Source organism: Melospiza melodia, chromosome 2 (genome assembly GCF_035770615.1).
Source record: "Melospiza melodia melodia isolate bMelMel2 chromosome 2, bMelMel2.pri, whole genome shotgun sequence".
In the NCBI taxonomy this organism is placed as follows: domain Eukaryota; kingdom Metazoa; phylum Chordata; class Aves; order Passeriformes; family Passerellidae; genus Melospiza; species Melospiza melodia.
In genome coordinates this window covers 17,478,436-17,503,399 of record NC_086195.1, presented here as the reverse complement: position 1 = coordinate 17,503,399, position 24,964 = coordinate 17,478,436, and the positions used below count along the sequence as shown (strand labels likewise).

At 38.0% G+C, this 24,964-nt stretch overlaps 1 protein-coding gene across 1 annotated transcript; it reads left to right on the top strand.

Moving 5' to 3' along the window:
• Window positions 1-11: 11 nt before the first annotated feature.
• Window positions 12-19,045, top strand: SYAP1 (synapse associated protein 1). The gene is made up of 9 exons (XM_063182997.1): window positions 12-238; window positions 3,338-3,456; window positions 5,566-5,632; window positions 6,674-6,747; window positions 7,100-7,239; window positions 9,188-9,333; window positions 13,249-13,307; window positions 14,252-14,396; window positions 15,943-19,045. The coding sequence occupies exons 1-9, from the start codon at window positions 40-42 to the stop codon at window positions 16,068-16,070; spliced, it is 1,077 nt and encodes a 358-aa protein (XP_063039067.1). The 5' UTR covers window positions 12-39; the 3' UTR covers window positions 16,071-19,045.
• Window positions 19,046-24,964: the final 5,919 nt, after the last annotated feature.

Genomic DNA, 24,964 nt, shown 5'->3' with positions numbered 1-24,964 from the left:
CGCGCCGGGCCGGCCGAGCGCCGCCGCCGCCCCTGAGCCATGTTGCGCGGCCTGGGCAGCTGGCTGGGGCTGGAGCGGGCGGGCGAGGAGCAGCTGCTGCCCGCCGGCAAGAGGAGCGGCCCCGCCGAGCAGGAGCGTGAGGAGGAGGAGGAGGCAGGGCCGGCCGGGCAGGAGCCGGAGCAGGGCGAGCTGCAGGGGGACTCGGAGGCGCTGCTCAGCCAGGCCAAGGGATTCGGCAGTGAGTGTGTGGGGGCTGCCGGCTTTCAAATATGAGCTAAGGAAACAAGGCTGCAAAGGGCCCTTCGATTATCGCCTCCTTCAGAGCGTTTCTTAAGTATCTGTTGTGTTGGCACTGTGGGAGGAGGTCTGTGTGTAGAGAGAATAGATCTGTCTACGTAATGTACTACGTGCGTTGCACTGTGGGCATTTGCGATTTTTTTAATAGGAAAATTATAGTATTTGATGATTTTGTTGAACATGTCTGCAGTCTTAAAATCACAGAATGGTTTGGGTTGGAAAGGACCTTAAAGATAATCGCATTCCAACCCCCCTGCCATGGGCACCTTTTGCTAGACCAGGCTTAATGCCCCATCCAGCCTGGCCTTGAACGCTGCCGGGGATGGGGAAAGCTGTAACTTGCTGTAAGTAAAATCCCTACTTTACTGTAGTGAATTCTTGGTTAAAATCAATCCACAATATAGACCTAAGCTCATTACTACAGGATTTTTTTAAGGTAGGGGCTTTGGATTTTTTTTAATTGATGCTCTGAAATTGTGGATCAGGATCATCTGAGAGGTTAATCTGAGCTGGTTCTTTACTGTCCATTGTCTTGGGCGGCCAGAACTGCAGCAATTCAGTCGGTGTAGTCTGGTCAAATACCTGTCTTGTTGTGGTAAATTGATACTAACCTGCTGCTGACTCTGGTTGTTCCAATCTGCAGATCGCTCTGATTGTTCAGGAAGGATAGAGTTTCTGGGGAAGAATAAGTATTGACTATTATCTATATAAAGATCCATCCCATAACTTGCTCTGTAAATGAAATTTTGGTTTAGTGGTCAATGGGTCCGTTGTTTGTGACACCAGAATAGATTGTGGTGGAAAGGCTTTCTTGCTGTTTTAACACATAATGCTAGAAATCTCTGCATGGCCAACAATCTGGGTAGCTGTTTGAAAAGAATGTCCTGGCAGATAAAGAATTTTACTGGTAAAACTGAAGCCTTATAGACATTATTTTTGCTCATTATCATGACATTACAGAAATTATGAGCGTTTTGCCAATGTGAACTAATAATAGAAGTATTGCTAGATACATATTCTTAGTACAGGCTTACACTTGTAAGATGGAAGGTAGGTTTCTTAGTCATTTGAAAGTGTTATTTTCACCACTCTTCCTATTTTTCTAAGGCTAGGTACCACCCCTTCTGCAACTTCACAGGTACCTTAGTTCAAAAGAATATTTGCCCTTAATGGAAGTAAAAAGCATTTTGCTCTTCAGCATGGGTTCACTTTGTGCCATAGTGCCAGAATGTCACCAGACAGCAAATGCCTCTGCACATTTTGCACCTAAAACAATTGCAGAGAGGAGAGGTTCCAGGGACACATGAAACAGCCAATAAAAGCTGGTAGGGAGTAACCAGTCCAATAGGTTCCTGCTTCCTCTACTCTCATAAGGTGAATAATGTATGTGTCTATGTCTAAAATGTAGAACTTTACCTTTTTTTATACCCAACTCATGTGATGGGTTATAAAGCCTGATAACAGATACAAAAGATGCCAGTAAGTTGAAGGATGTTTGGTTACAACCATTGTGACTTGTAAGCGAAAGTTACATATAAAAATTTGTCTTAAGGCTTGGCTAGACCTCTGCATATTTTGGTATTGATTTGCTGATATCATTACAAGAGGACATTTTATCCACCACAGAGCATAGTCAGCTTTCCAAGAGGTGACATCAGTGTTCCAAAGTAACTCATTCTACCAGTGGCTAACAACCATGTGTTAAAGGAACTTTTCTTAACTTTTTTTTTTTTTATTATTATAAGATTATCTTTTACATTTTTAACCCATAGAGAAACTGGATTTTTTTGAGAGTTCTTGAGAAAGAGGGTGGTCTTTTGTTTGAAACAGAGGACCTGGGTTTTGGTGGAGTTGGTTTGTTTTGGGGATTTTTTTTGTTAGTTGTTTGATTTTTTTTTTTTTTTTTTTTTTTTTGACAACCCCCTGTATAGAAGTCAAAGGTGATTTTCTGGAATAACTGAAATATGTGACTCCTATTGAGCTGATGACCAAGCAGCACCCCCAGATCTTTTCTGCAGGGCTGCTCTCCAGACACTCCTCTCCCAATTTATATTCATTCCACATGAAGAATCCAGCATGTATTCCAGAAATTTATCGTGAAATTTCATGCCATTGATGTTTGCCTAGGAGTCCCTCTCTAGATCCCTCTGCAAGTATTTTATTTCCTGTGGCACTGACACAATGTATGCACTACAACTGAGGCACTGCAGTTGGAATGCAGCCAGTTGGGTATAATTAAGTACTTGTGACATCATGCTAGCTGAGAAACAGCACCAATGGCTTAAAATCACTTGTCTCTAAGCTGGTTTCTGAAGGTTTATGATATACATCTTTTTTCTTGCAAGTTTGTTCTCCCTAATTAAAATAGAATAGTACAATGCAGATGGCCATGCTATGTGTATGTAGTTCTTTCCCTGACACCTCTCTTCACTTCAGCACTGCTAATACAAAGAATGTGAGTCTTTGAGAATAGTCTTCATTGCTGTTCTGGCACTGAATATTTTCAGAAAATTTGGCTCAGAAAAATAAGTGAACAGAGCCACAGTGCTTTTCGCTTCCTAGAGGAAGACAATGCAAAATAGATAAGAGCAAACATCGAGAACAAGCTTCTATGCTAAGACTTTTAAAGGTGTTACCTGCCTGAATTTTTTCATGGATTTGCTGCCTCAGTTTATAAGAATTTATTGAGCATGTTGATTTTCTTAAAACATATAATTATGTTTTAACACTGTGGCTAAGTTACTTTATGGCTTAATGCCTCCAAAATACTTATATGAAATCAGGAAAGACATTTTGCTTCAGAAAACTCACTGGAAAGGAGTATTTCAAGGACCTTAGCAATGTTTGATAAAGGTTTGATAAAGAAAAGGATAAATAGAATTTTAGGAGTTTTTTGTAGGCCAGAAGCTGGGTTAAGTTATTTTGAAAGAAACTTTTAAGTAAGTATCCAAATGTCTAAAGAGAAGATGAAATAAATGTAGAAAGAGAACTGGATGTAAAGAAGTCTATTCTCAGGTCTTTGTATTTTTGTCTGTGCAAGGTTACCTCTTCAATTTTGCCTCTGCTGCTACAAAAAAGATATCTGAGTCTGTTGCTGAAACAGCCCAGACAATAAAGAAGTCTGTAGAAGAAGGAAAAATTGACAGTATCATCGATAAGGTAATTTATTTCTAGACACATGATCTGAAATATCTGTTTGCTTACCATTGTTACAACATGTGGCATATCTGGCATTTGATAGCATTTCCTTAAACTGTCTTTAGATATTATGTCTTTCAAGAGATACAGTGCATCTCTTGTCATGATGAATGATGTGACATTTGTTTATACATGGTAGAGTTTCCAAAAAATGGTCACCCTGCTTTTCTCAGTGCTGCACCCATGTTTGTTCACTTCCCTTAGGATGTTGATAGACTGGAGAAAGATCAGAAGAAAATATGAAAAATGCTGATAGGTGGGAGGGCTGGAAGAATTAGAGACAGGCATTTGGAGAATGTCTGTCCCAAGATGTCTGGTTTCTTTTTGCCCCACAGCTTATTTAGTTGGAAAAAGAAATGAGGTAGCTTGAACCTTAAAGGCAGAAGTCAAAATTAGCTTGGCATTGTATATATTGTATCCTAGGACCTGGGGTTATACAGGTGCAGCTCTGTAAGAACCAGTGAGCTAATGAAACACTGTTACTGTCCTGTTCTTCTCCCCACCCTGACCCTGCCCTCTTCTTGCCCTCTCTGTTCCTGTCAGCTCCAGTTGCTTAACTTGTGCCATCAAGTGTTCTTCCAGTGCTTCGAGCCACAAACCTGGCAGAAGGAGAAGAAAAAAAGAAAAAGGCAGCAATAAGTGCCATGAAGTGTTCTGTTTGCTGTTGAGAGTATCTGGGAAGGGAAGGGAAAGGGAACTGGTCAAAACCATCCCAGCAGGACTGTGCATCCAGGAGTGTCTGACACAGCAAACCCCTTTCCTGCTCCTGTCTCTCAGACAGCCCTTCTGGGGAACTACAGCATTGCCTGTTTATTGTTTAATACAACAGAATCCTATTTCTTGACAGAATTAGTTTTCAGGTTGTCTTCCATCAAATGGCATCAAATTAATTTCTATTGTGATCACATTTTACTTTTGTCTTGAGATTTCATAGGCATTTGTCTATATAATTATAGCAGAGATCTATTTTCTTCTACAGTAACATCAGAGTCTGTAATGTAATTTTGATCTACATCAAAGGGGGAAAATCAATTAACAAGGTTATTTGTTAATTTAATACACTTATAATAATGCTCCTAAGAAACTGTAGCCAACTACCTACAGTATATTTTATACCAAAAATACAATTTTCTTTTTTCTAAATGTTTTAAAGTAATATGAATTCCCTGTTTCAATTAATCAGTATTACATACAAGAGAAACAGGATTATATCTGTATCATCACAAAGCTTTCTTCTTATACCATATAAATTATTTTATTCCATAAGTAGAAAAAAATTAACATAATTTTAAAGCAGAAGGAACCACAATAATCTGTTTGTATAACTGACACTACTGTAGGTCTCTCACTGATAGTAATCTTAAACTGGGTCACTGAAGAAAAAAAGAAGTAAGGAATTTATCAGGATTTAGCTTGAAGACTTCTGTGCTTTTTGGCAACTTGTTAATCCATAGACTTCACCACATAAAAGTTGTATTTTTGTGAGTGGTTTAGGTATTTGTTTCTAGCTTCATCTTTTTTGTTTCTGCTTTCAACCACAGAACATTTGCATTCTTAGCTCTAGATTATGGCATACCAAATTCTGAGAACATTCTCCATTTTTTAAATTCAAATTTCAATATAGAATATTTCTAAACATGATTTTTTTTAATGAAAAATTGTCAACAACATAAGTGGAGAAGCTATTTTGTTTCAGCTAAGCAGGTGTTCTGAAATGCAACTTTACAGTTTTGAAAGTCCAGTTTCTTGCCATGGATGTATTTCTTAGGCAACTCTTGAAACTGCTGTAAGGCCAAGAGTATCTCTACATGTTAGTGCTTTAAAAACATGTTTAAATAAGTCTAAACAGTCTGTGTTGGCTCTGTTTTAGACAAGACAATACGTGGATATGCCAGTGTTCAAATTATCAGCTAAGATTTTCCTTATTTTTTTTCCTTGTTCCCTGAAATTGATAAAACTATAAATATAATCTTGAAAGCATACACAATAGTTTTAAATGCAAAATCAAAAGTTTAAAGAAGATTGATTTTTAATTTTCTTTTAATTGTGCTTCCCTATTTTTTGTTTTAGACAATTATTGGAGATTTTCAGAAGGAACAGAAGAAATTTGTCCAAGAGCAGCAAACCAAAAAATCAGGTAATGTATGCTTTTTTTGATGATGTCTAGCATCACATAAGTGAAACCTTGCTGAAAGCTGGATAATTGAGCTGTATCTAAAACTAATCTATCAAAACACTATTTCATTAAATACATTATGACAGAACTTAATGCTTGTGGTGGAATAGGAAGATTGTATTTTTAAGTGAGGTTAGTGTTACGTTATGTAGTTGGCTTAGATTTGCTTTTTAACCAAATTCTGCTTTGTGAAATAAACTCAAAGATCACCATGCTGGCAAAGTTTTCTCACATTGTGTTTCATCATTGACTTTTATTTTTTTTTATGTTACCTGAATGCAATAATTTCTGACAGTTTGAGTATGTAGTGTCTCTCTTAATCTTTAAAGTGAGCTGGTTTTAATGGATTGTGATAAAATTTTTCATGGTGTTTTTAATTAGTATGTTAGTTCAGTTTCTTCTTGCAAGATTGTTTATGGGATTGTGTTGTCTGTATTTCTGTCATTTTGTCTCTTAGTAAACTTGGGATTCTCTTAATCTATTTCTAAAAGCTTCATGAAAATAGGGAGCTAGATTAGCCGAAGGAGGAGTGACAGGTGGCCTGACTGAAAGAAGGATCAGCATCTGATGTGGATCCATGTGGGTGAAAGATCTTGCTGATATCAGCTGCACAGGCAAATAAGTGCTGTTTTGTTAGTTTAAGGGCATAAGAGTTATTTATCTGCTACAGTTGCATCAAATTGTCTCTGTAGGCTGAATTTGCATTGGCACTGAAGAGATTGATAAATATCTATATATCTATAATAGTTTATTTTCCTCTCTGTACAGCCCAAAGAACTATTTGGAAAGTATTGGCAATAACAATAATGACCAGCTGAACTGGAGTAGACTTACTCAGTGTATAACAGGTTGTAATTCATAACACTGTTACCTTATGTAAGGTAACTCAGTGTATAAGAGGTTGTAATTCATGACACTGTTACCTTATGTAAGGTCTGTTATTTGGAGTGAGGTTTTTTCCAAGTAATTTACATACAATTATCTTCCTGTTTTCAATAATAGAAGCAGCAGTGCCTCCCTGGGTAGACAGCAATGAAGAAGAGACAATTCAACAACAAATACTGGCTTTATCTGCAGTAAGTATTTAATTTTCTGTAAGATTTGGAGATTTGTAATTTGGAGATTTGTAATTTGGAGATTTAATTTGTAAGATTCGTGGAGAAATTTAAACTACTGGGTTTTTTAAGTAAGTTTATTAAATGATGTGTTTTTACGTGTGTTTTATGTGTCCTACTTTTAATATGTCTGTCACCACATGAATCATGTGCAAGAGTAAATAGCTCTATCATTTTCAACTTGACCCAAGCAGATTCTCAATATGGTTTTTATTTTTATAAAGGCTTTACAGATTGCTTTACTGCTCTTGTGTGTGAAATATGGTGTCCTTTTTCTGATATCATTTAATGGCTATAAATATGTTCTTCAAAGGATAAACGGAATTTTCTGCGGGATCCCCCAGCAGGTGTGCAGTTTCATTTTGACTTTGATCAAATGTACCCTGTTGCACTGGTCATGTTACAAGAAGATGAGCTTCTCAATAGGATGAGGTTTGACCTTGTTCCCAAACAGTAAGTAATTTCTTCTGGTAACTGTACCATCATGCTTTTAATATGTCTGTAAATACTCATAAATTATTCTTTATTCCTTTCACTTCCTTCAGTCTTTATGTTCTTCCAATATACATATATTGTGTACATATATTTTTATTCTAGTGTCTAAGACATGCAATATTGCACCTGCATTGCAGTGCAATTTGCAATTTGAGGTAAGAAAAAAAGTGTTTGTGAGACAGAACTAGTAAGGACCTGTTGACTTAAGTATGGGAGAGGTCCTCAGTATGTCCAGTGTGCTAAATTTTATGATTTTTTTTTCCTCCAAAGAAAGGTAAAGGCAACAAGCAAAATGTTCAGATCTGTTGGTGTAACTGATATCCCATACAGGTGATTACAGATAGTCAGAGACTGCCCCTGGAGAAATGGTAACAGAATGTGTCACAAAAAAGCAGCAATGCAAGCAAGAAAAACTGGATTTGGATAGGAAATGGGAAAAGCTGTGTTGCAGAGCTTTATTCTGGAGCTGTTATTCCTTGTCCAGTCCCAGACTTATTTCTCAACTCATCTTTCTATTTAAGGGAGAGTTCCCAACATTATTGTCCTTGTCTAAGGATGAAAATGGAAAGAAAATCTTTCCTTGCAACATTTTCTGTCTTAAATCTCCTCTATGATGGTGGTCACAGGGGTCTTAGTTTGAGGGAAGGGATGAGGATCTGACTCCATGTTTCAGAAGGCTTGATTTATTATTTTATTATATATATTACATTAAAACTATACTAAAAGAATAGAAGAGAGGATTTCATCTGAAGGCTAGCTAAGAGTAGAATAGAAAAGAATGATAACAAAGGCTCTGTCTCAGACTCTCTGTCTGAGCCAGCTGGGCTGTCATTGGCCATTAATTAGAAACAACCAACATGGGCCAATCACAGATCCACTTGTTGCATTCCACAGCAGCAGATAATCAATGTTTACATTTTGTTCCTGAGGCCTCTCAGCTTCTCAGGAGGAAAAATCCTAAGGAAAGGATTTTTCATAAAAGATGTCTGCAACACTTCTCCTTTTATAAACCTTCCCAGCTCCTCATTCTGTTTGCCTTCTTCTCTGTTGTTAGTTCTGAAGATCTGCCCATATTCTCTGATGCTCCCATATTGTCTTCAGCCTCTGGTCATGCTAGCCTTGCCTTTTCTACAACATTGCTTAATATTTGTTTTGCCTGTTCTTAGTCTCAGTCACTGTTTGCCTGAATAGGTGTGAAGGTAACTTCATTCTTTCTCAGCCTACACGAGTTCCTCCCCACAGCTCTTGCCATTTCTGCCTTCTGTTGCCTATGGGTTAAAATTGGATCTTGTCTTTCTTGCTGGAGGAATTTCAGAGGGAAATGTTACCTGAGGTAGGGGATAGTCTGCCACTTACCAGAGCTAGTCATTTCCAAGATGGCAGTTTCTGGTTACTATAAGTTCTGTGGATGTGCTGAAGGATGTGCAGATAGTGAAGTAGTACTGCTGCAATCTGGGATTGGCTTCTGCCACCACAGGTGTTCCAGTTCCACCAGATGTCTAGGGAAGATGTAGACAATTATAGTTTGACAATAATAGAGGGTTTGGCTTAGAGGGGAAGAGAACGGAGTTTTTTGGCTTGTTGGGTTTGTTTGCATAATTTGTCAGGAGAAATGGAGCACCAGAATATTTTTCCATACCATATATTACTGCATATTGTTAAGCTTTATCTAGAGTTATAACATTACTATTGTAGGTTCAATTCAATTGCAAATTGAGAGATCAGGAACTTCTAAATGATAGACTTCTTAGAATGTGTTAATGTCAGAAATTTCTTTTTTAAGATTTTTCTTAAATATCAGCTATGTCTATTCCTCTTCTCTGCATATTTAATTTTATTTCACTGCTAGATGGTAAAAGGAACCGTATTCCAAATGTAATAATAAAAATGTGTTTGTTCTCTCTAGTGTAAAGGAAGAGGTGTTCTGGAGAAATTATTTCTACAGGGTGTCCCTAATTAAACAGTCTGCACAACTCACAGCGCTTGCAGCTCAACAGCAAGCAGCAGGAAAGGAGGAGGGCAAAGGCAGAGAAGAGGACAGTGAACTGAAAGGTATGGGAAACATTTGTTTTAGCACAGTTCATTCACTCAGTGTAATGCTGTTGTCTAAAATCAGAAAGAAAGAATTTTTCATTCAGTAAAAGAGAGAAGAAACATTTTTCAAACAGTATTAAAATTGATAACATAAAGAGCAATCTTTTATTGAAAGCTTTCAGTTGCACACATAATACCTATATATATGTGCAGCATCAAATTTTCACAGTTTTTATAAGATTAATTAATTATAATGTTTAGCAAGTACGTCCAATAGGAGAACAGTTGCCCTGTAACCCACCCTTGGATCTGCCCCATTGGAGCCCCTCCAAGGATTCTTAGCCCTATATGGTGTTATATCTACAAAGTATCTTATTATTTCAGCCCAGGTGCTAGTGCAAACCAGGATGTCCTTGTTAGAAACTCTTTCTTCTTGAAAATAAGACCAAGCAATTTCAAGAATCTGGCATAATATGTGAGAAAGGGTAATTAGTGTTCCAAAGTGTAAGAAAGTGCTAGAAACTATACAGCTGTTTATTAAAAATGTGCAAAGCTACAAATTTATTTAAAAAAAAAACAAAAAATCTTTAGGCATCAACAAATGTTCACTGCATACATCAGGTTGCTATCACATTTTTATCCTGGATTGCCTATTAAATCAAGGCTTCTCTCACCATACTTGGTGTCTTTGTGTAGGCTGGGGAAGAGAAGGCTCCTGGTGCTTTTAAGCTGTTTTCCAGTTTCAGCCAACTTTGTTAGATGAGTGGAAGTCTCAAGAGGAGAAATGTTGTACTTGGCTTATGACAGCTCATGACCATTAGTGGTCTTAGGTATGATTTTTTACCTTTCAGAAAGAAGTAGGAGATACCTTTGGTTCACTTGATCAGACAACAGGTACTAGCCAACCCAGCTAGCTGGCATATGGATTGCTCTTGGCTTTTGCTCATCCCTCATGCCAAACAGAAGTTAGTGAGTGATACAGAACTGCTGTGGTGGTGGAGTGCAGGGTGTGCAAAGGCCCATAATGTATTGTGGAAACAGAAAAAAAAGGGGGCCAGGAGGCTCCCTGGGATTCAACCTTGAGATGAAAAAGCTGCTTCAACAAAGCTGTCTTCAGTTACATTGATCAGTTTCTACTGGTGATTCTTACTGGCCCTCTTACAAACCACTGCACCTCTTTGCATGTTAATAGATTCTGCAAGCAGGAATATCTGTGGCTTAAAGAGTATAAAGCAGTTAATTATTGGCAGAAACACAAAAGATAACCAGTAGCTCATTAAATCTTAGCCTAACCTAGATACACTCACTACCCCAGTAAGGCACCTGAAGGATCTTGGCAGGCTGGGTAGGCATTGAGCAGAAGGGCAAAGCCTTTTCTGCACCTTGGAATGGTTCTCATATCCCCAATACCAATGAATTGTCATCCATGAAGTTCAGTAATACTTATGTCCTGTTGACACTGCTGGCCTGACTTTCAGTCAGGTGATTGCTGCCAAATTAACTTCTTTTTCCTCCTCTTTGAATATATCTTTCCATATAGGTATTTTTCCTCTTGAGTCACCATTCTTACTCTTTTTACAGACTTTTTCACAGGTCTTTTGCACAGCTTAAGTAATCTTGTGCACAGTCTGAGCTGAGGTTACTCAGGCCTTAGCTGCCCATCCAAGGAGCAGAACTTTGGGGTGAAGGGGAGGCTACAGATGGAATTACAAAGCTGGGCTTCTATGTTGCCCATGTGCCTTTGTTGTCAGTTTGTCTCATGCTTCTCACAGGTTTTGTTTGGAGTGTGCCTGTGTCAGCCTAGGCAGGGTCCCCACATAGAGTGGAAAAAGGAATTTTCTCTGAGTCGATTCTGCAGTAGCCTGTCCTGTCAGCATCATCATCCAAGCAATGCTGACAGAACAGGCAACTCCAGACTATACTGTAGACCAAGAGGCACCAATTCCCACTGCTTTTATTCAGGACAGTTGTTTACTGTCCCAAAACTGTGGCTGTTTTAACTGAAGTGTCTCAGCTTTGCAGGAGAGACTGCATCTGATCCTATTGAACAACAGAAATGTTATGTTTGATTCACCCAAACCCTTGGAAAGTACCATTCAGTCAAAGAGAAAGTTGCTGGATTCTAGTAAAATTCCCGTTGTGGCTAAAGCAAAACATATCTCCATTTAAAAAAAAACCAAAAAACTCCATTGTCTTTTGGCCTGTTGCAGCTCTTCTACAGTTCAAACCACCAGTATGGGATATGCAGATAGATTTCCTAATGACTGCATGTTCTGTAATGGCAAAGATAGATGTACCAGACTGTAGTAAATGCATGTTTTGTTTGACTCAGAAATTGCATAGATTTGGCAAGCTCTGAATCATACATGATATTTTTTGAAAGTTGGTTTCCCTAATTGGAGGCTAAAACTGGAAGTAATTGCCTGTTGGTAGTTCTTCATAATGTTCAGGGTTTCTTCTTAAAGCTGAGTGTCTATAAAATAGAATTGTTAGCCTTCCATTTCTGTGTCTCCTCCTTAGCTGCTATTTTCAGAAAGTTAAATAAGCACGGTTGATGGCAAAGGAAAAGAGAAGAGACAAATGGAAGAAATTGCACATTCTAGTGTAAAGACCATATAAGACCTATAACAAAATGCCAAATTCCAGCCCTTCTCTGGGTATTAGCAGCTCTGTAGTTAGGGAGTAAGTCACCTTGGGATGAGAGCACAGTGCAATGGAGGAGATGATGGCAGGCCTGTAGTGCAGAATGGTGCTAATGGTACATCAGTCACACCTGATGGGGACATGGCCAGGGCAGAGCAGCTGTGTCCCACCTGCACCAGAGCAGCAGGGGGGTCTGAGGCCCCTCTCTTGAGCAGCAAACAGTTACTGTCATGTCCTACAGCTTCCTCTGGCAGGGAATGCTGGAGCCTCTTTGGCTGCAGTGTTGGGTGCAGTGAGACTCTCTGGAGACAGGAAAGTGGAAGAAAGAGAGAAGATGGGACAGAGCAGTGGGCATTGAGTAGATGAGCTATAAAAGCAGGGACAGCTACCAATTAGGGAATGATTTTAATTAAAACTGACCTTAATTTTAAAAATTAAACACAAAGAATGAGAAATTGCTGAGTTAGCAGGAAGGATCCAGCTGGGCACCCTGTAGAAAGCAGAGCTGCAAGCTCAGAGCTGCTTTGCATGTTTAAGCAAAGAGAGCTGCTAAGCAAGCACTTGACCACTACCACAGCCTCCCCTGAATGTTAACTGTTCTTGCAGCCACCTGGCTCTTCATTGTAACTCCTGTCCCCTGAGAGAGAAAAAGCTGGGGCATTCCTTTACCTGCCAGGGAAAAGATCTGACCTTGCTTGTAAACAGTCATTGTCTTCCTAGCACCGTGCTCTAAATACAGAATACACACCAAGTTTTCTTAGGAAACTGATACCAGCTTCTAGGGTTTGTTTCTCAGTGACTTCCTTTGCCTGTGTGAAAGGTAAGGCTGCAGAGCACTGTTCCCATGTGCCCTTAGGGTTGTGCATAGTACATGGGCAGTCTGGTCTGCCCAAGAGCTAACTGGCACCCATGTCAGCAGTAGAACCCAGCCATGGGAGTTTGAAAACTTCTGTGATAGACACTGACTGGACTTCGTGAGTTTAAAACTTAAACTTACAAGTTTATGCACTTGTAACTTTAAAGATCTTGGGATGTCCTTTTGAGGGTCAGAGGGATCCTGTCTATTAAGTTTGGAGCCATAATGAGGAAATGGCTTGCTAAATTTGTCTTGATTAACAATAGAAAATTGTTTCGCTTTGTTTTTGAAAATGGTTCACCTGTGGCTAAATTCAGCCTTTAACCACAAGGATTCCTTAAAATACAGTATTTCCTTGTATACTTAACAGCTATGCAAATTAAATTAGATTTTTAAATATTTAAATGTTATCTACCATTTTTTTCCCTTGACAGAAACAGTACGGCCAAAAACACCACCTGTTACGATAAAGCCTCAAATAAAATCACAAGAGGTAAAAATGCTGTTTTATTTTATCTGGGACTTAGTACATGAAACTGTTCCTTAATAAGTAATTATCATCTTTTTGACTAAGCTCTGCTATGAAACCATAATAATATAGTATCTGACAGCCCTAACCTGCTGCTGCTTTGCTGTGATGATAATTTTCAGCATATAATCTTGAAACTCATTTTTAGTAGCAGAAACAGTATTTATCTGAAGAATATTTCCCTGCACATTATGATGTGATTTTACTGTCAAGAGTGAAATTTCCAAAACGTTTGGGAGTAGAAGGTTAGCATTGCATTGAGACATGAGCGGTACTTTCATAAAAATATATTTGTGTGCCATGTTCTGTCCAACTCTTCAAGCAGTAGTCAGGCTGAAGTATAAGGAATCTAAATGATGCATTGCAATATTAACACTGTTCTATTTCACTTTTGCTGGGTACTGCAAAAGCCTTTACCTTAGACACAAAATGATCTTTGTTTATTTCTGGATTGTAAAATTGGTGCCAGAGAACACTCTTGGCAGAAACAGAGCTGTGCATTCACTTGCCAATAATCTGCAGCATGCAAAGATTTCCAAAGAACTGTCCTCTCTTAATCTTACTTTGGTGTTACTAAATTGTGATCAAATTTTTAATGTTTAAGTCCTGTTCTAAACCACTCTGGAGTTTATTATTGTTTCTGAAGATTACAAACTCAGAATTAAAGTTGTTAAGACAACACAAAAAGCCTAGAATGTAAACCAAATAATTTTCAGTACAGCTATCTAACATTTTTGTTTGTACAAAAATACATGTAAGGAAAATTAGCCAGTAAAGAAAAATAGTTGTGAAAGTAATGTGCTTGGCTTTTGCCAACTCTAGTTAAAAGCAGTCACATAAATGGAAGTATGTATTGGTGACTTTTTTTACTCTGTCTGGTAAGTTTGTACTGAAGTGTCTTGTTGCAGGATGAGGAAGAGATTTCCACAAGTCCAGGTGTATCAGAATTTGTGAGTGATGCTTTTGATACCTGTAACCTGAATCAAGAAGATCTAAGAAAAGAAATGGAACAACTAGTGCTGGACAAAAAGAAAGAGACTTCAATAGTAGAAGGTAAAGCTACTATTACCTCTGTATCTTACATAGAGCAATTCTAAGACAGGTTGATTTAAAAGAAAAAAAGGCTGTAATTCAATTTAGAAAAGTAGATCTGTGAACATTTTTTTCAAAAGTGTACAAAACAACCTTCAATGAGATATTGCAGAAATTAATGATCATTTTTGCCGTGGTCAAACCACATCTTAAATAGAATATTAACTGTGAGGGCTTTAAATCCAAAGAACTTAACACTTTTAGGTCACTCTTTGATGAAAGTGAGTGTGGGGTATTTTTTCTTTTTATCTCCTCCTTTCTCTTTCATAGGTTCTTCTGCATGTGAATTGTTTTCTTTAATTGACATCCTTGTAGGTAAAGTACAGTATTTGAAAGTCAGGCTCTGTTTTCTTCTTTTGGCACCAGCTAAAAAGGCAACTTTTGCACCAGACTATGAGTTTGAAGATTCAGGCTTCTCCCTATAAAGGTTTATAGGCATTTGGAACACTTAAAATTTAACAAATAGTTTGGGAATTATGATAAGAAATTAAGTGAAGCTTATTAATTAAAATAATTCAGAAGAACTAGTATCAGTGTAAAGAGCATAAAAACAGCCTGTGAAGATGTGACTCTGGCCATAGATAATTTACTTTGACAACACTTTTATATGCAGATGCTTATCACAAAATTTGCAGAATTTGCTTAGAATGTGCTTTGGATTTTCTTGCATCTTGCTCTTTGATTAAAGTGTTTTAATAGGTCATTAATGTGTTACTTGTTCAGAGCAATCTCAGCTGGCCTGAGCTGATTTGGACTCTGGAATTGCGTACCAGGCTGAAGCAGCAGCCAGCGTGTAGCACGTGAACACCCTCTCCTCCCCCACACTCCTGCCTATGATAGGCAGAGCTAATTGAAACAGAGATTAGCAACACAGGAATGCCTTCTGACTAATTTTTTGCCCTGAAGTATGAAATATGATTACCTTTAACCCTGATTAAATGAGCTTGCCTAGCTAGTGAGAAGAATGTTTAAAATGATAGTGAGGAGAGTACCTTTTTTGTTTTAAACCAGCCACAGTATTTGACTTGATTTCTTTTTTTCTGTAACAGTATATCCACACTTTTACAAACTTTGTTTTTTTTTAATGGGAATTTAAAATTGTAAAGGGAGATTCAGTTGAAAGCAGAGTGAAAGATTGTAGAAAATGATCTTGCAAAGGGACACTCATAATGACTTAGCTGTGTATTTGCTGTTCATATCTTTATTATAGTATGCATATATTAATTAATATTAATAATAATTAATTAATAATAATTATAGTATGCATATATTAATTAATTAAAATATTTGATTTAATTTTTTAAAAAGGAACTTCAGAAATTTCACCTTCCTATTTGTGATCAATAAGAAGGTGAAATTTCTGAAGTTCCTTTTGTTTCTAAGGAGAATAGTCCATAAAGTTTAGAGGATATAAGAGAGATTCAGTGCAAATATATCTAGTTTTATATAAATAAGCAACATACAATATTATCTGTTAAATTCTTACACATCTTTTTTTCTCTTTTAGAAGAAACTGCTGATTGGGAAAAGGAATTACAACAAGAGCTTCAAGAGTATGAGGTGGTGACAGAATCAGAAAAGCGTGATGAAAACTGGGATAAAGAAATAGAAGAAATGCTGCAAGAAGAAAATTAAACATTTTCACAAAATCACTATAACCCAAAGCTCTTTTGGAGGACTGACATGGATTTCTGCTTTCATATTTTGCTTACAAAAATATCTTCAGAAGACATAAAAGAATCTAAAGTCATTATAATTCCATATGGGAATACAACCAGTATATCTGTTCTTTATATGAGCAGTTTCTGAACTTCTATATTCTTCAAAAGAAAAAAAGAGGAGGCAGATACTGCAGGTTATAATTAGAAGTGATAACATTAATACATGAAGCAGTGGTTCAGTTTGAGGCATTTTTAGGTGATCAAGAAGCTCTTCGAAGAGATTTCTAAATCTAAGAATTGCAATTTTTTTTTGTCCACAGCCTTCTGTTTGGGATGTAAAAATGGATGTTGTAAGTAACTTAGTCCTTGACAACAATTCTCTCTTGATATTTGCACTCTGATTCCTGTATAATCTGTAAATGTGTACTATTTTTAAGGTACTTATAGTTGGTAGATTTCACATGTATTTAGCTTCCTTAATGTATGTAGCCAAAGAAATGATAGAAAACCCTACTGAATAACCTTCAAGGATTTGGTAAAACACACTAATGCAGAATCCAAAAGAAGCTGATTATTTATCAGTCAGGCAGCAAACATTTAAGCATTTAAATTAGTAGAGTTAGTAACTACTTGAATTAAATTTGGGTTTGTTAATCATATTGAGATACTGCCTTTCCCCACAGAGAGAAATGGTTTAATGCATTCTTTCTGCAGAAGGCTGTTATGTTTCCATTTAATTTTACTGTCTTAGCTGAGAGCAAATCAAATGCTTCTCTTTAATTTTAAGTGCTGAAACATTTATGTGAAAACTTTCACTGGTTTGGACATCTTTATTAAATATTGTAAATATGTATAAGATTGGCTCATTTGTTTGGAGGGAGGGCAGTGAGGAGCGAATTATGCTTCAGACACAGATTTTAAAAATACACTTTTTCACAGTGCTTAAGACATAAAATTTAAATTTAAAAATAGGGTTTTTTTCTCTAAAAGGTTTTTGATTCTTCATAGTCATCTGGGTGTTTCCTGTGGTTATACCATCAAGTCAGTATCTTTATATATAGATAAATTAAAATTTTATGTTCAGTTTGTCATCTATTTCATAAACTCCTATGACAAAACATTAATGAAATTCCAAATACAAAAGAAAATGGGTAAAATTAAGTAGGTCGGAGCCATTAAGCACAATTGAATTATAGGCATGTTACATACAGTAAGCTCTGTCTTAATGACATAATTCTGCAGAAAACTTTTGTAAAGAGACTGAAGAGATTATAGCTGTAATTACTCAGTCAATATTCATCCCGTGGGAAATGAAAAGAGCTAAGTAGTTTCCACTGCTGTTACTGTAAGAAAGGAATATTTTAAATTGTCTCCATTAGCAACTTGGACAGAAAGTTCTCCTCTATTTCTCGTTATGGAAAAGGAATTGTTTTAAACCTGCATACATTTGGCTTCTTAAATTAGTTCATTGCTATATAATTTCTCAACTTCAAACCATTTAAAGCACAATTTGTATTTTTCTAGTGTTTTTCACTTAGTTTACAGACGTGAGGTAAGTCACGGTAAATAAGATGTACTTAAGGAGCTTTTATATCTGGAATTAATTAAAGATGACAAAAGTTAAATCTGTTGTGCTTATAAAAATAAGTATTCACAGCTCAGTGGTTACTCCTGACAAATATAACTGCTGTAGATTTAAGCTGGAGATATAGGAGCTATCTACTGTACAGTTTGACATGGCACCTTCTAAAAAGATGGGTAGTTCTATTCTGATAGTGGCAAATATTCCCTGGATGACTGAGAGCTCCAAAATCACTGCTCCAAAAGTCTGCTTTCTTAAAAACAAGCCTGATCATTCCTAATGTTTTCAGATGTATGATGGCCTTATCTGCATGGAGCTTGTACATCAAGCCTCATCTTACTTTTCATGTTAGCATAACCTGTATAGTGGTCATAGATATTAAATTCCATTTCTCATAAAAGATGGTTCCTTCATATAAAATGCTCATTTTTCCCTTTGTGTGAAAAGCAATTATATCTATAAAATAAAAGAAACCAACCCACTGCTTAAATTTGCATTTAAAAAAGACAAGGTAGCAAGACTGAATTTGACTTGAGCTCTGATATTTAAAGTCTCTTATCAAAAGTCATATTAATATTTTCAAATCTGGGTATCTGGTTTTTAACTGGAAAACTGAAGTAAATTCTCCATAATCCTGCAGTTTTCAGGCCTGGCCTATGACTTTTATTTAGGTAGGTGCTACAAGTGCCTATCAGTTCTTATTGTTCATGGGAAGAGAGAAAGTTTCTGCATTCCACTTGCCATGGTGGAGGAGCACAGGCAGACATTTTCATGTTTGTGGTGAATTTTGCATGCCTTTGTACCCAAATGTGTCATATTAGTATATTACATAAGCAAGTGTGTGTAATCTTTTCTTAACAAAAGATTACAAAATCAGAAGTACTGGGATGGTACAGTGCATCCCAGCAAAACAGTGCTACAAAATGAAACCAAAAATGAATGTAAATAACATCATCCTGTGGATACAGTGTGATAGAAAGTACAGTTATTCAAAACATTGAGAAGAAGCTCTCTTGGAAGATAAACTTGCAGATTTTTTTAATTAACTTCTGGGAAACAGGGCAAAGATCACCCAGGAATTATGTAGGTAGCTTAGAATAGCTCTGAGATACCAGCATTTCCACTTATTCTGTGCACTGAAGAATCATCTTCAGCTATTATATTTCCAGTTGCTATTAGTTAATACCTGTATGGAATTTTAAAAATTTAATAATCTGTCCTGGAAGAAGAGGAAAGGTTGTCAAATCTGGAAATAAGAAAAGTGTAGTGAAAAGTTTTTATGTGATCACTTACAGATGATCTCTTATCAAAGTTAATCAAAGCTTTCAGTTTCCTGAATTGTTCTAGTAAACCTCTAGTTTTTTTTATTTTTTTGTCTCAGTATTTTTTTCCTTGCTGTTTGGTGATCTTGGTGGCTGGTGGGGTGATTTATGTCGTATTGAAGTGCAGGATGTCAGTTTTACCCTTGTGCATTTAAATAACCCTATGTGCAGGAGTGTGTTGCTGGACTGTGAGATGCATCCTTGAACTGTTGGCCACTCACATATTATTGACTTTTACCTTGCAATATCTATTGATAGAAAGGAGCAAAGTGTGTCTGGTTACTTCTCTGTGCAGTGCCAAGCAGCTGCATCAGGCCCTCAGTCCTGGGGCTGTCAGGAATGTGGTTGTACCATTGATGCCTAAAAATATGAGCCAGACACAGTTAGGGTGATAAAAAGGGTTTTATATAAATCTTTTATATAAGGATCCTCAGGTGCACAGCTGGTTTGGTGGAAAACACTGAACATGCATGCCCTGTGTGACGTGTGTACAATTTTTATAGATTTTGTAAATTGGCATATCTGACAAGAGCCCTGCAATTAGCAACTGACCTGGTAAAGTAATCCCCCCAGTTCTAGTACCTTCTAAATTCTCCCCACCTTCAGTGGGGACCAGGCCCTGTTTACAAAAATATGTCTCAAAAAGCTGTTTTCAACCTTGGTTTCTAAGGACAACCAAGACAGCATAGGGATCCAGGAACTTGTTTTGTTTTCCTGCCTAGGGAAATGCTGAAGCTAAGCTACAATAAGAAGCTACAAATATATGTGTAAAGAATACAGACAATATATAAAAGAAAAAAAGGTAAAAACCAAAACCATTTACCACCCTGATAATGGTCTGGGTTTCAATTCAGCAGAAGTCAACAGGATGTATTCTCTGGCCTGACACTCTTATGTCTCAGTAAGAGCTGAGTGATAGATCTGTAACAGCAGTACAGTAGCCTAGCCTTAAATAACATTACCCATTAGTAGATTTTCCTTCCAAAATACTAATTTTCAATGCTTTTCTCCTTTGTTTTAAACATGTGGATTGTTTGTGTGTGTTAGATCGTCATTCTAATTTTTTTTAACAAAATGGCAAGTCAATTGATTTCTTGCTATATTTTCTGTATATATTACAGTTAACAATGGAGAAAACAAAAATTTCTACAAAAATACCAGAAGACATGCATGGCTCTGTTTTATTCTCAGTACAGCCCAGCATTTCTTATTGATAGATCAAGACCATGCATACATATAAATGCAAACCCACGTGTATTATAGTGTCTAAATATATTAAAGAAATTATCATGTACTTTTCAGCTGTTACTTTGAACTAGATACCATTGAGAGACAAAGTACAACCAAAATAATTAGCATTAGTTTGTCACACTGGTATTTATAATGATATGGCTCTCTGTAAAAATTAAGAATTAAATCAATTGCTTTGTTTCCTTAAAGATTGGTTTTCACTATGAACAGGTTGGGACATTTTCCTTTGCTAATTCAGGAATTCATGAATCTATGACAAACCTCTCCAGATAAACTTGGGAGGTAGAATTACCCCAAAACTACATAGGCAGATAGGTTATTTTGTCTCAGTGTGATTCCGGCAAAGTAGGGAAAGACAAGAAAAACGCCTCTAGTTAAGGGCTGTATATAAAATTAGAAGAATAAATATTTGATGCCCTCTTTGATATATGATGGTCTAAAGAAAACTGTGCTTAGTAGGTTTTTTTTTAACTTGTCTGCCTGCATAAAACCTTAATTCTGCAGTTGCTTTTATTTATTTCTTCTCGTGGCTATGGTTTCCATACACAAATGTGAGGGTTGAAAAGCCAGATAAAACTGCTGCTGTTCTGCATTTCCTCTCCTTCCCAATTAAATTTGTTTACCTCACAGTCAAATTATGGCCAGAGAATGGGTTGATACACCCAGCTTCTTGTCCCACTTACTTCAGAAATGTTTTAATGCTGGCCTTATGCCCTTTGATGCCAGCAATTTAAACATCAAACAGTTCTGGTTGTGCTGTATCATCACCACCTTTCATCCTGTATCATGTGTAACAAGATTTTCAAGCCCATCATGTGTTGGGTGGATGAAAGGTCCTGCTGTAAGGATGTTATTGGGGTGGAGAGGATGTGGAAACAACAATCTCATGGTGGGATGTAGTGTCAAAAAATTAGTGGGCATGTTCATGAAAAAGCAGGAACCATTGCCTGAGCAGGCAAAAGTACTGGTGCAAAGGATCTTTCAGGTGGAAGAATGTTGTTATCCAACCCACTCTGGGTTTCTCTGGCTGTGGATGTTTTTGGTAGTCAGCTGACATGTCTGAGCACATGTTGAAAACAGAATGGTTATAAGCAATTACAAAGACCACTAATAATGTTTGCCCTGAGTCAGCTAGCAAACTCTCCATCTCAGCCACTGTTTCCACTGGAGCTGGCAAGCACCCCAGCTTTGGAGGCCAGGTGCCAAGGGCTACAGGAGGGAGTGGTCTGCATCCCCTTGGGCTGGGGAAGCAAGAAAGAAAGAAAATCTCCTGCATGTTTTAAGTCACAAGTGCAAGAGCAGCTTCTGGCTTGGGTGTCAGCCCCCAGCCTGGCTGCTGTAAGCCAGGAGAGGTGCAGTTTCAGAGTGAGCAGTGCCAGGCTCACACAAACCCCACACCAACCTCCTGCCTCCTCCCTGGGGCCACAGCTCCCCTTCCTACCCTGATGGCTGACATCCCAATTCCATTGCAAAGCATGTTTGCACAAACATGCAACTGCCTATTGTTCTTATTCATAAAAAAATATAGCTCTTTTTTTAGAACTAATTCATTACTTCCCTGGTATTGTGGAGTAAGAATTTATTGATGTGTGAAGGGGACAAATCTTTTTATTGATTTTGAATTTACCTGAAAAATGTGTGACATAGGAGAAGGACTTGACTTTGCCTTCTTTCTATGTCCCACAAGTTAACTTTCTTGAGTCAAGTGAGAAGTTTCAAACTTCACTCTTTTCAAATTTTAATGGGGGCAGTTTTCCATATACCAAATAGTGTGTAGCAGCTTTCTTCAAAACTCACCTTTGGAGGTCATTCTCTGGCAGTGAGGTGTGACATGCAACAAGCACATACAAGAAAGCACCACCCAGCTGACACATCCTGGTTTTCTGTATTTCTCTTCATCTCATTCCACATGTACCTCAACTTCTTGTTTTTATCTGTAGCTATATAATATGTTCAGCCAGTACATGTTTGTAGTGTTGTCCACAATGGACCCCAGGCAACTTCCCTAGCCACCACTGAATTTTAGGATCCTGTAAAGCCTGGTGATTTGGGTTTGGTTTTTGATTTGTTTGTATTTTTTTTCTATTTCCCTCCTGCCTTCATTTTAATTTTTGATTAGTTATTCTGTGAAAAGTAACATTGGAAGAACTACTGCTCCTACTCAGTGTCATGGAGGGAAATGTTCCAAAAAAAATTCTGATAGTTTTTACCTTCTCCAAAGTTTCAATAGAAGCAATTATCATAATCATCATGAGGAAAGGACAAAATGAAATACTCTCCTGACTGCATTGCATGTTGTAACAATGCTGTAAGGAAAGAAATATCTTTATTTCACAATTTCTCAGTTGTCTTTGGTTAAAGATTTGAACGTCTTGTTCTAGTTGCCACCTTGCTGATGTGTTTAAACATAATGGAGGAACTAATTTTTCTCCCAGTTGCCTGGGAGTGCCTCTGCAATGAGGGCAGTGAAGCACCTGGCTGGAAAGTGGAGAAGGCTCATGAAGTCAGACTACCCTTAAGCAGGGTGATAACCACATAACTTGGCTGTAGCTCATAAAAACAGAGTACTCCAAAATTTGTAAAAAGTTGATGACTAAAGATTTCTGCCAATGGATATTTAGTTATATCCCTAAATAATAATTTAAAAGAACTAATCTTCCTAGAATTTCAGCTTCTTGCCTGTCAAAACTTGAGACCACTGCACCTTCTTGGCAGCAGCCAGTTGGGTGGAACAGCTGCTCCTGGTGCGTAGGATTGCACGAACAACCTCCAGCAAGGTCATTTACAGGGCACAGCTGAAAATATGTTCTCAGTACCTGTATTTACTTGCAAGAATGGATTATAAATTTCCCATCCTGTTGACATGCACTTTATTGGTAACTGGGGAAGAGGGAAAGCATGTTCACATGAGCACAAGAAGAGACACAGGTAGAGAATGTTAAAGGTAATTTAAAATTCTAAAAGTAATTATTTTAATTCAATTTCTCATTTTTATTCTCCAGAGGACAACAGCACTGCAGGCAAACAGTGCACCAGAGATCTGAGTCCTGCTGGTACCTCTCACACTACACCTGCATCAGCTATCCTCAAAAAACCCTGAACTTCTAAAAAACTGACTTACTAGGAATAGTACCTTTCTTTACAAAATAATTATAATTGATCTGTGTCACTTTACCAGCAGAAAGAAAACCTCAAACATGCAGTTCATGTGTGAAAAGCATTACTGCTGGAAATATATTCTTCAACATCTGATAATTTTTGAAGAAAACTTTTTTCTCTTTGACAAATCAGCCTTGTGCCTTCTTCTACTGCACAATATACGCGAACTTCCCTGGCACCCAAATTCACCAAAATAGAGCTCACAATTAATTTTATTATAGACAGCAAGAGTTCTGTCATTCTTTATTCTCTCCAAGTACCTCGTATTTGCAATTAATCTTCCTTCCATTTCAAAAGTGTCTAAGAGGGGGACAGTGCAAAAGTAATTTATGTTTTGTAAATTTATATATATATATATGTATAAAAAATAATGCTTGGAAGAAATTAAAAGTAATCTTAAGGCCCTATTTAAGGATTTCATGAGCTATCCAGGGATCAAACAGAGCATTTTTGATGACTGGATCTCTTGCCACACTCAAATGGAAGGGATGCACAGGGAAAATACTAAAACAACAAAATTCTGCTGGGGAAGAGGAGTGGGCTGTCTTCGTTTTTCCAAGAATTTTTACCAGTATTATGCATGTTTGTAAAAGAGCAAGTGTTTTGGGGGGACAAATCTCCCATCCAAAGATCAGGTTGATACAAAAAAAATGTAAAATTATTTTTCATTTTGAGATTAACAGTTGAATACTTATTCTAATACTCTAGTAAGTTTAGATTTAAGATGTAAGGACAAGATATTTTAAGCAGTTACTGCCCCACTGAAGCAACTTTATTCAACACTAACACTTGACCTGTTCTCTGAAGTATTAAGTGCTTTGGGAGGTTTAGAATGATATTTTTATTCAGTAACTCATATATGGAGTGGGTAGGCTTATTTTCCCGGAAAGCAGAAACATATGTAATATATTTCTACGATGTTTGTTTCTACCAATTTGAAGTTATCCCCCTGCAGCCCCGACACCCGAGCCCCACGTGTGCACATGGCACGGATGGTGGCTCACGGGAGCGCAGGAACGCTTTGGCAGCTTCATTCTCCGCTCCTGTGCCGAATGCCTGTTTCCCCAGACGGGACCCTTCATCCCGGTGCCCCCGAGCAGGAGGAGCCGGGGCCGGGCGATGCCTCCCAGGGCATCCCCAAGGGAAGCACTGCCGGCAGCCCCGGCCTCGGCTGCCCCGCGCTGCCATTCCCGGCACAACTTCCTTGCGCAACTCGCTCTCCCCGCTCGCACGCCCCAGTTTTCCTGCAGAAGCAGCAGCCGAGTGTCACTGAGTATCTCCAGTGAGCCTCCCTCGCTGGAGATATTCCAGAGCCGCAGTGCTCTGGGATGCCCTGCTCGGGCAGGTTGGACCAGGTGCCCCGCTGTGCTCCCCTCCAACCTGACGCACTCTTTGATTCTGCTGATCCCGGCCGCCCCGCCCGCTGCCCCGTCACGGACACGCCGCTGAGTTGGCCCCAGCTTCAAAGCCGTGACCGAGGCAGGAACAGGGACGAGGCAGTAGGGGTTCCCCAGAGAAGGGACCGGCCGCCACTGACGCTGTCCGCCCGGGGCC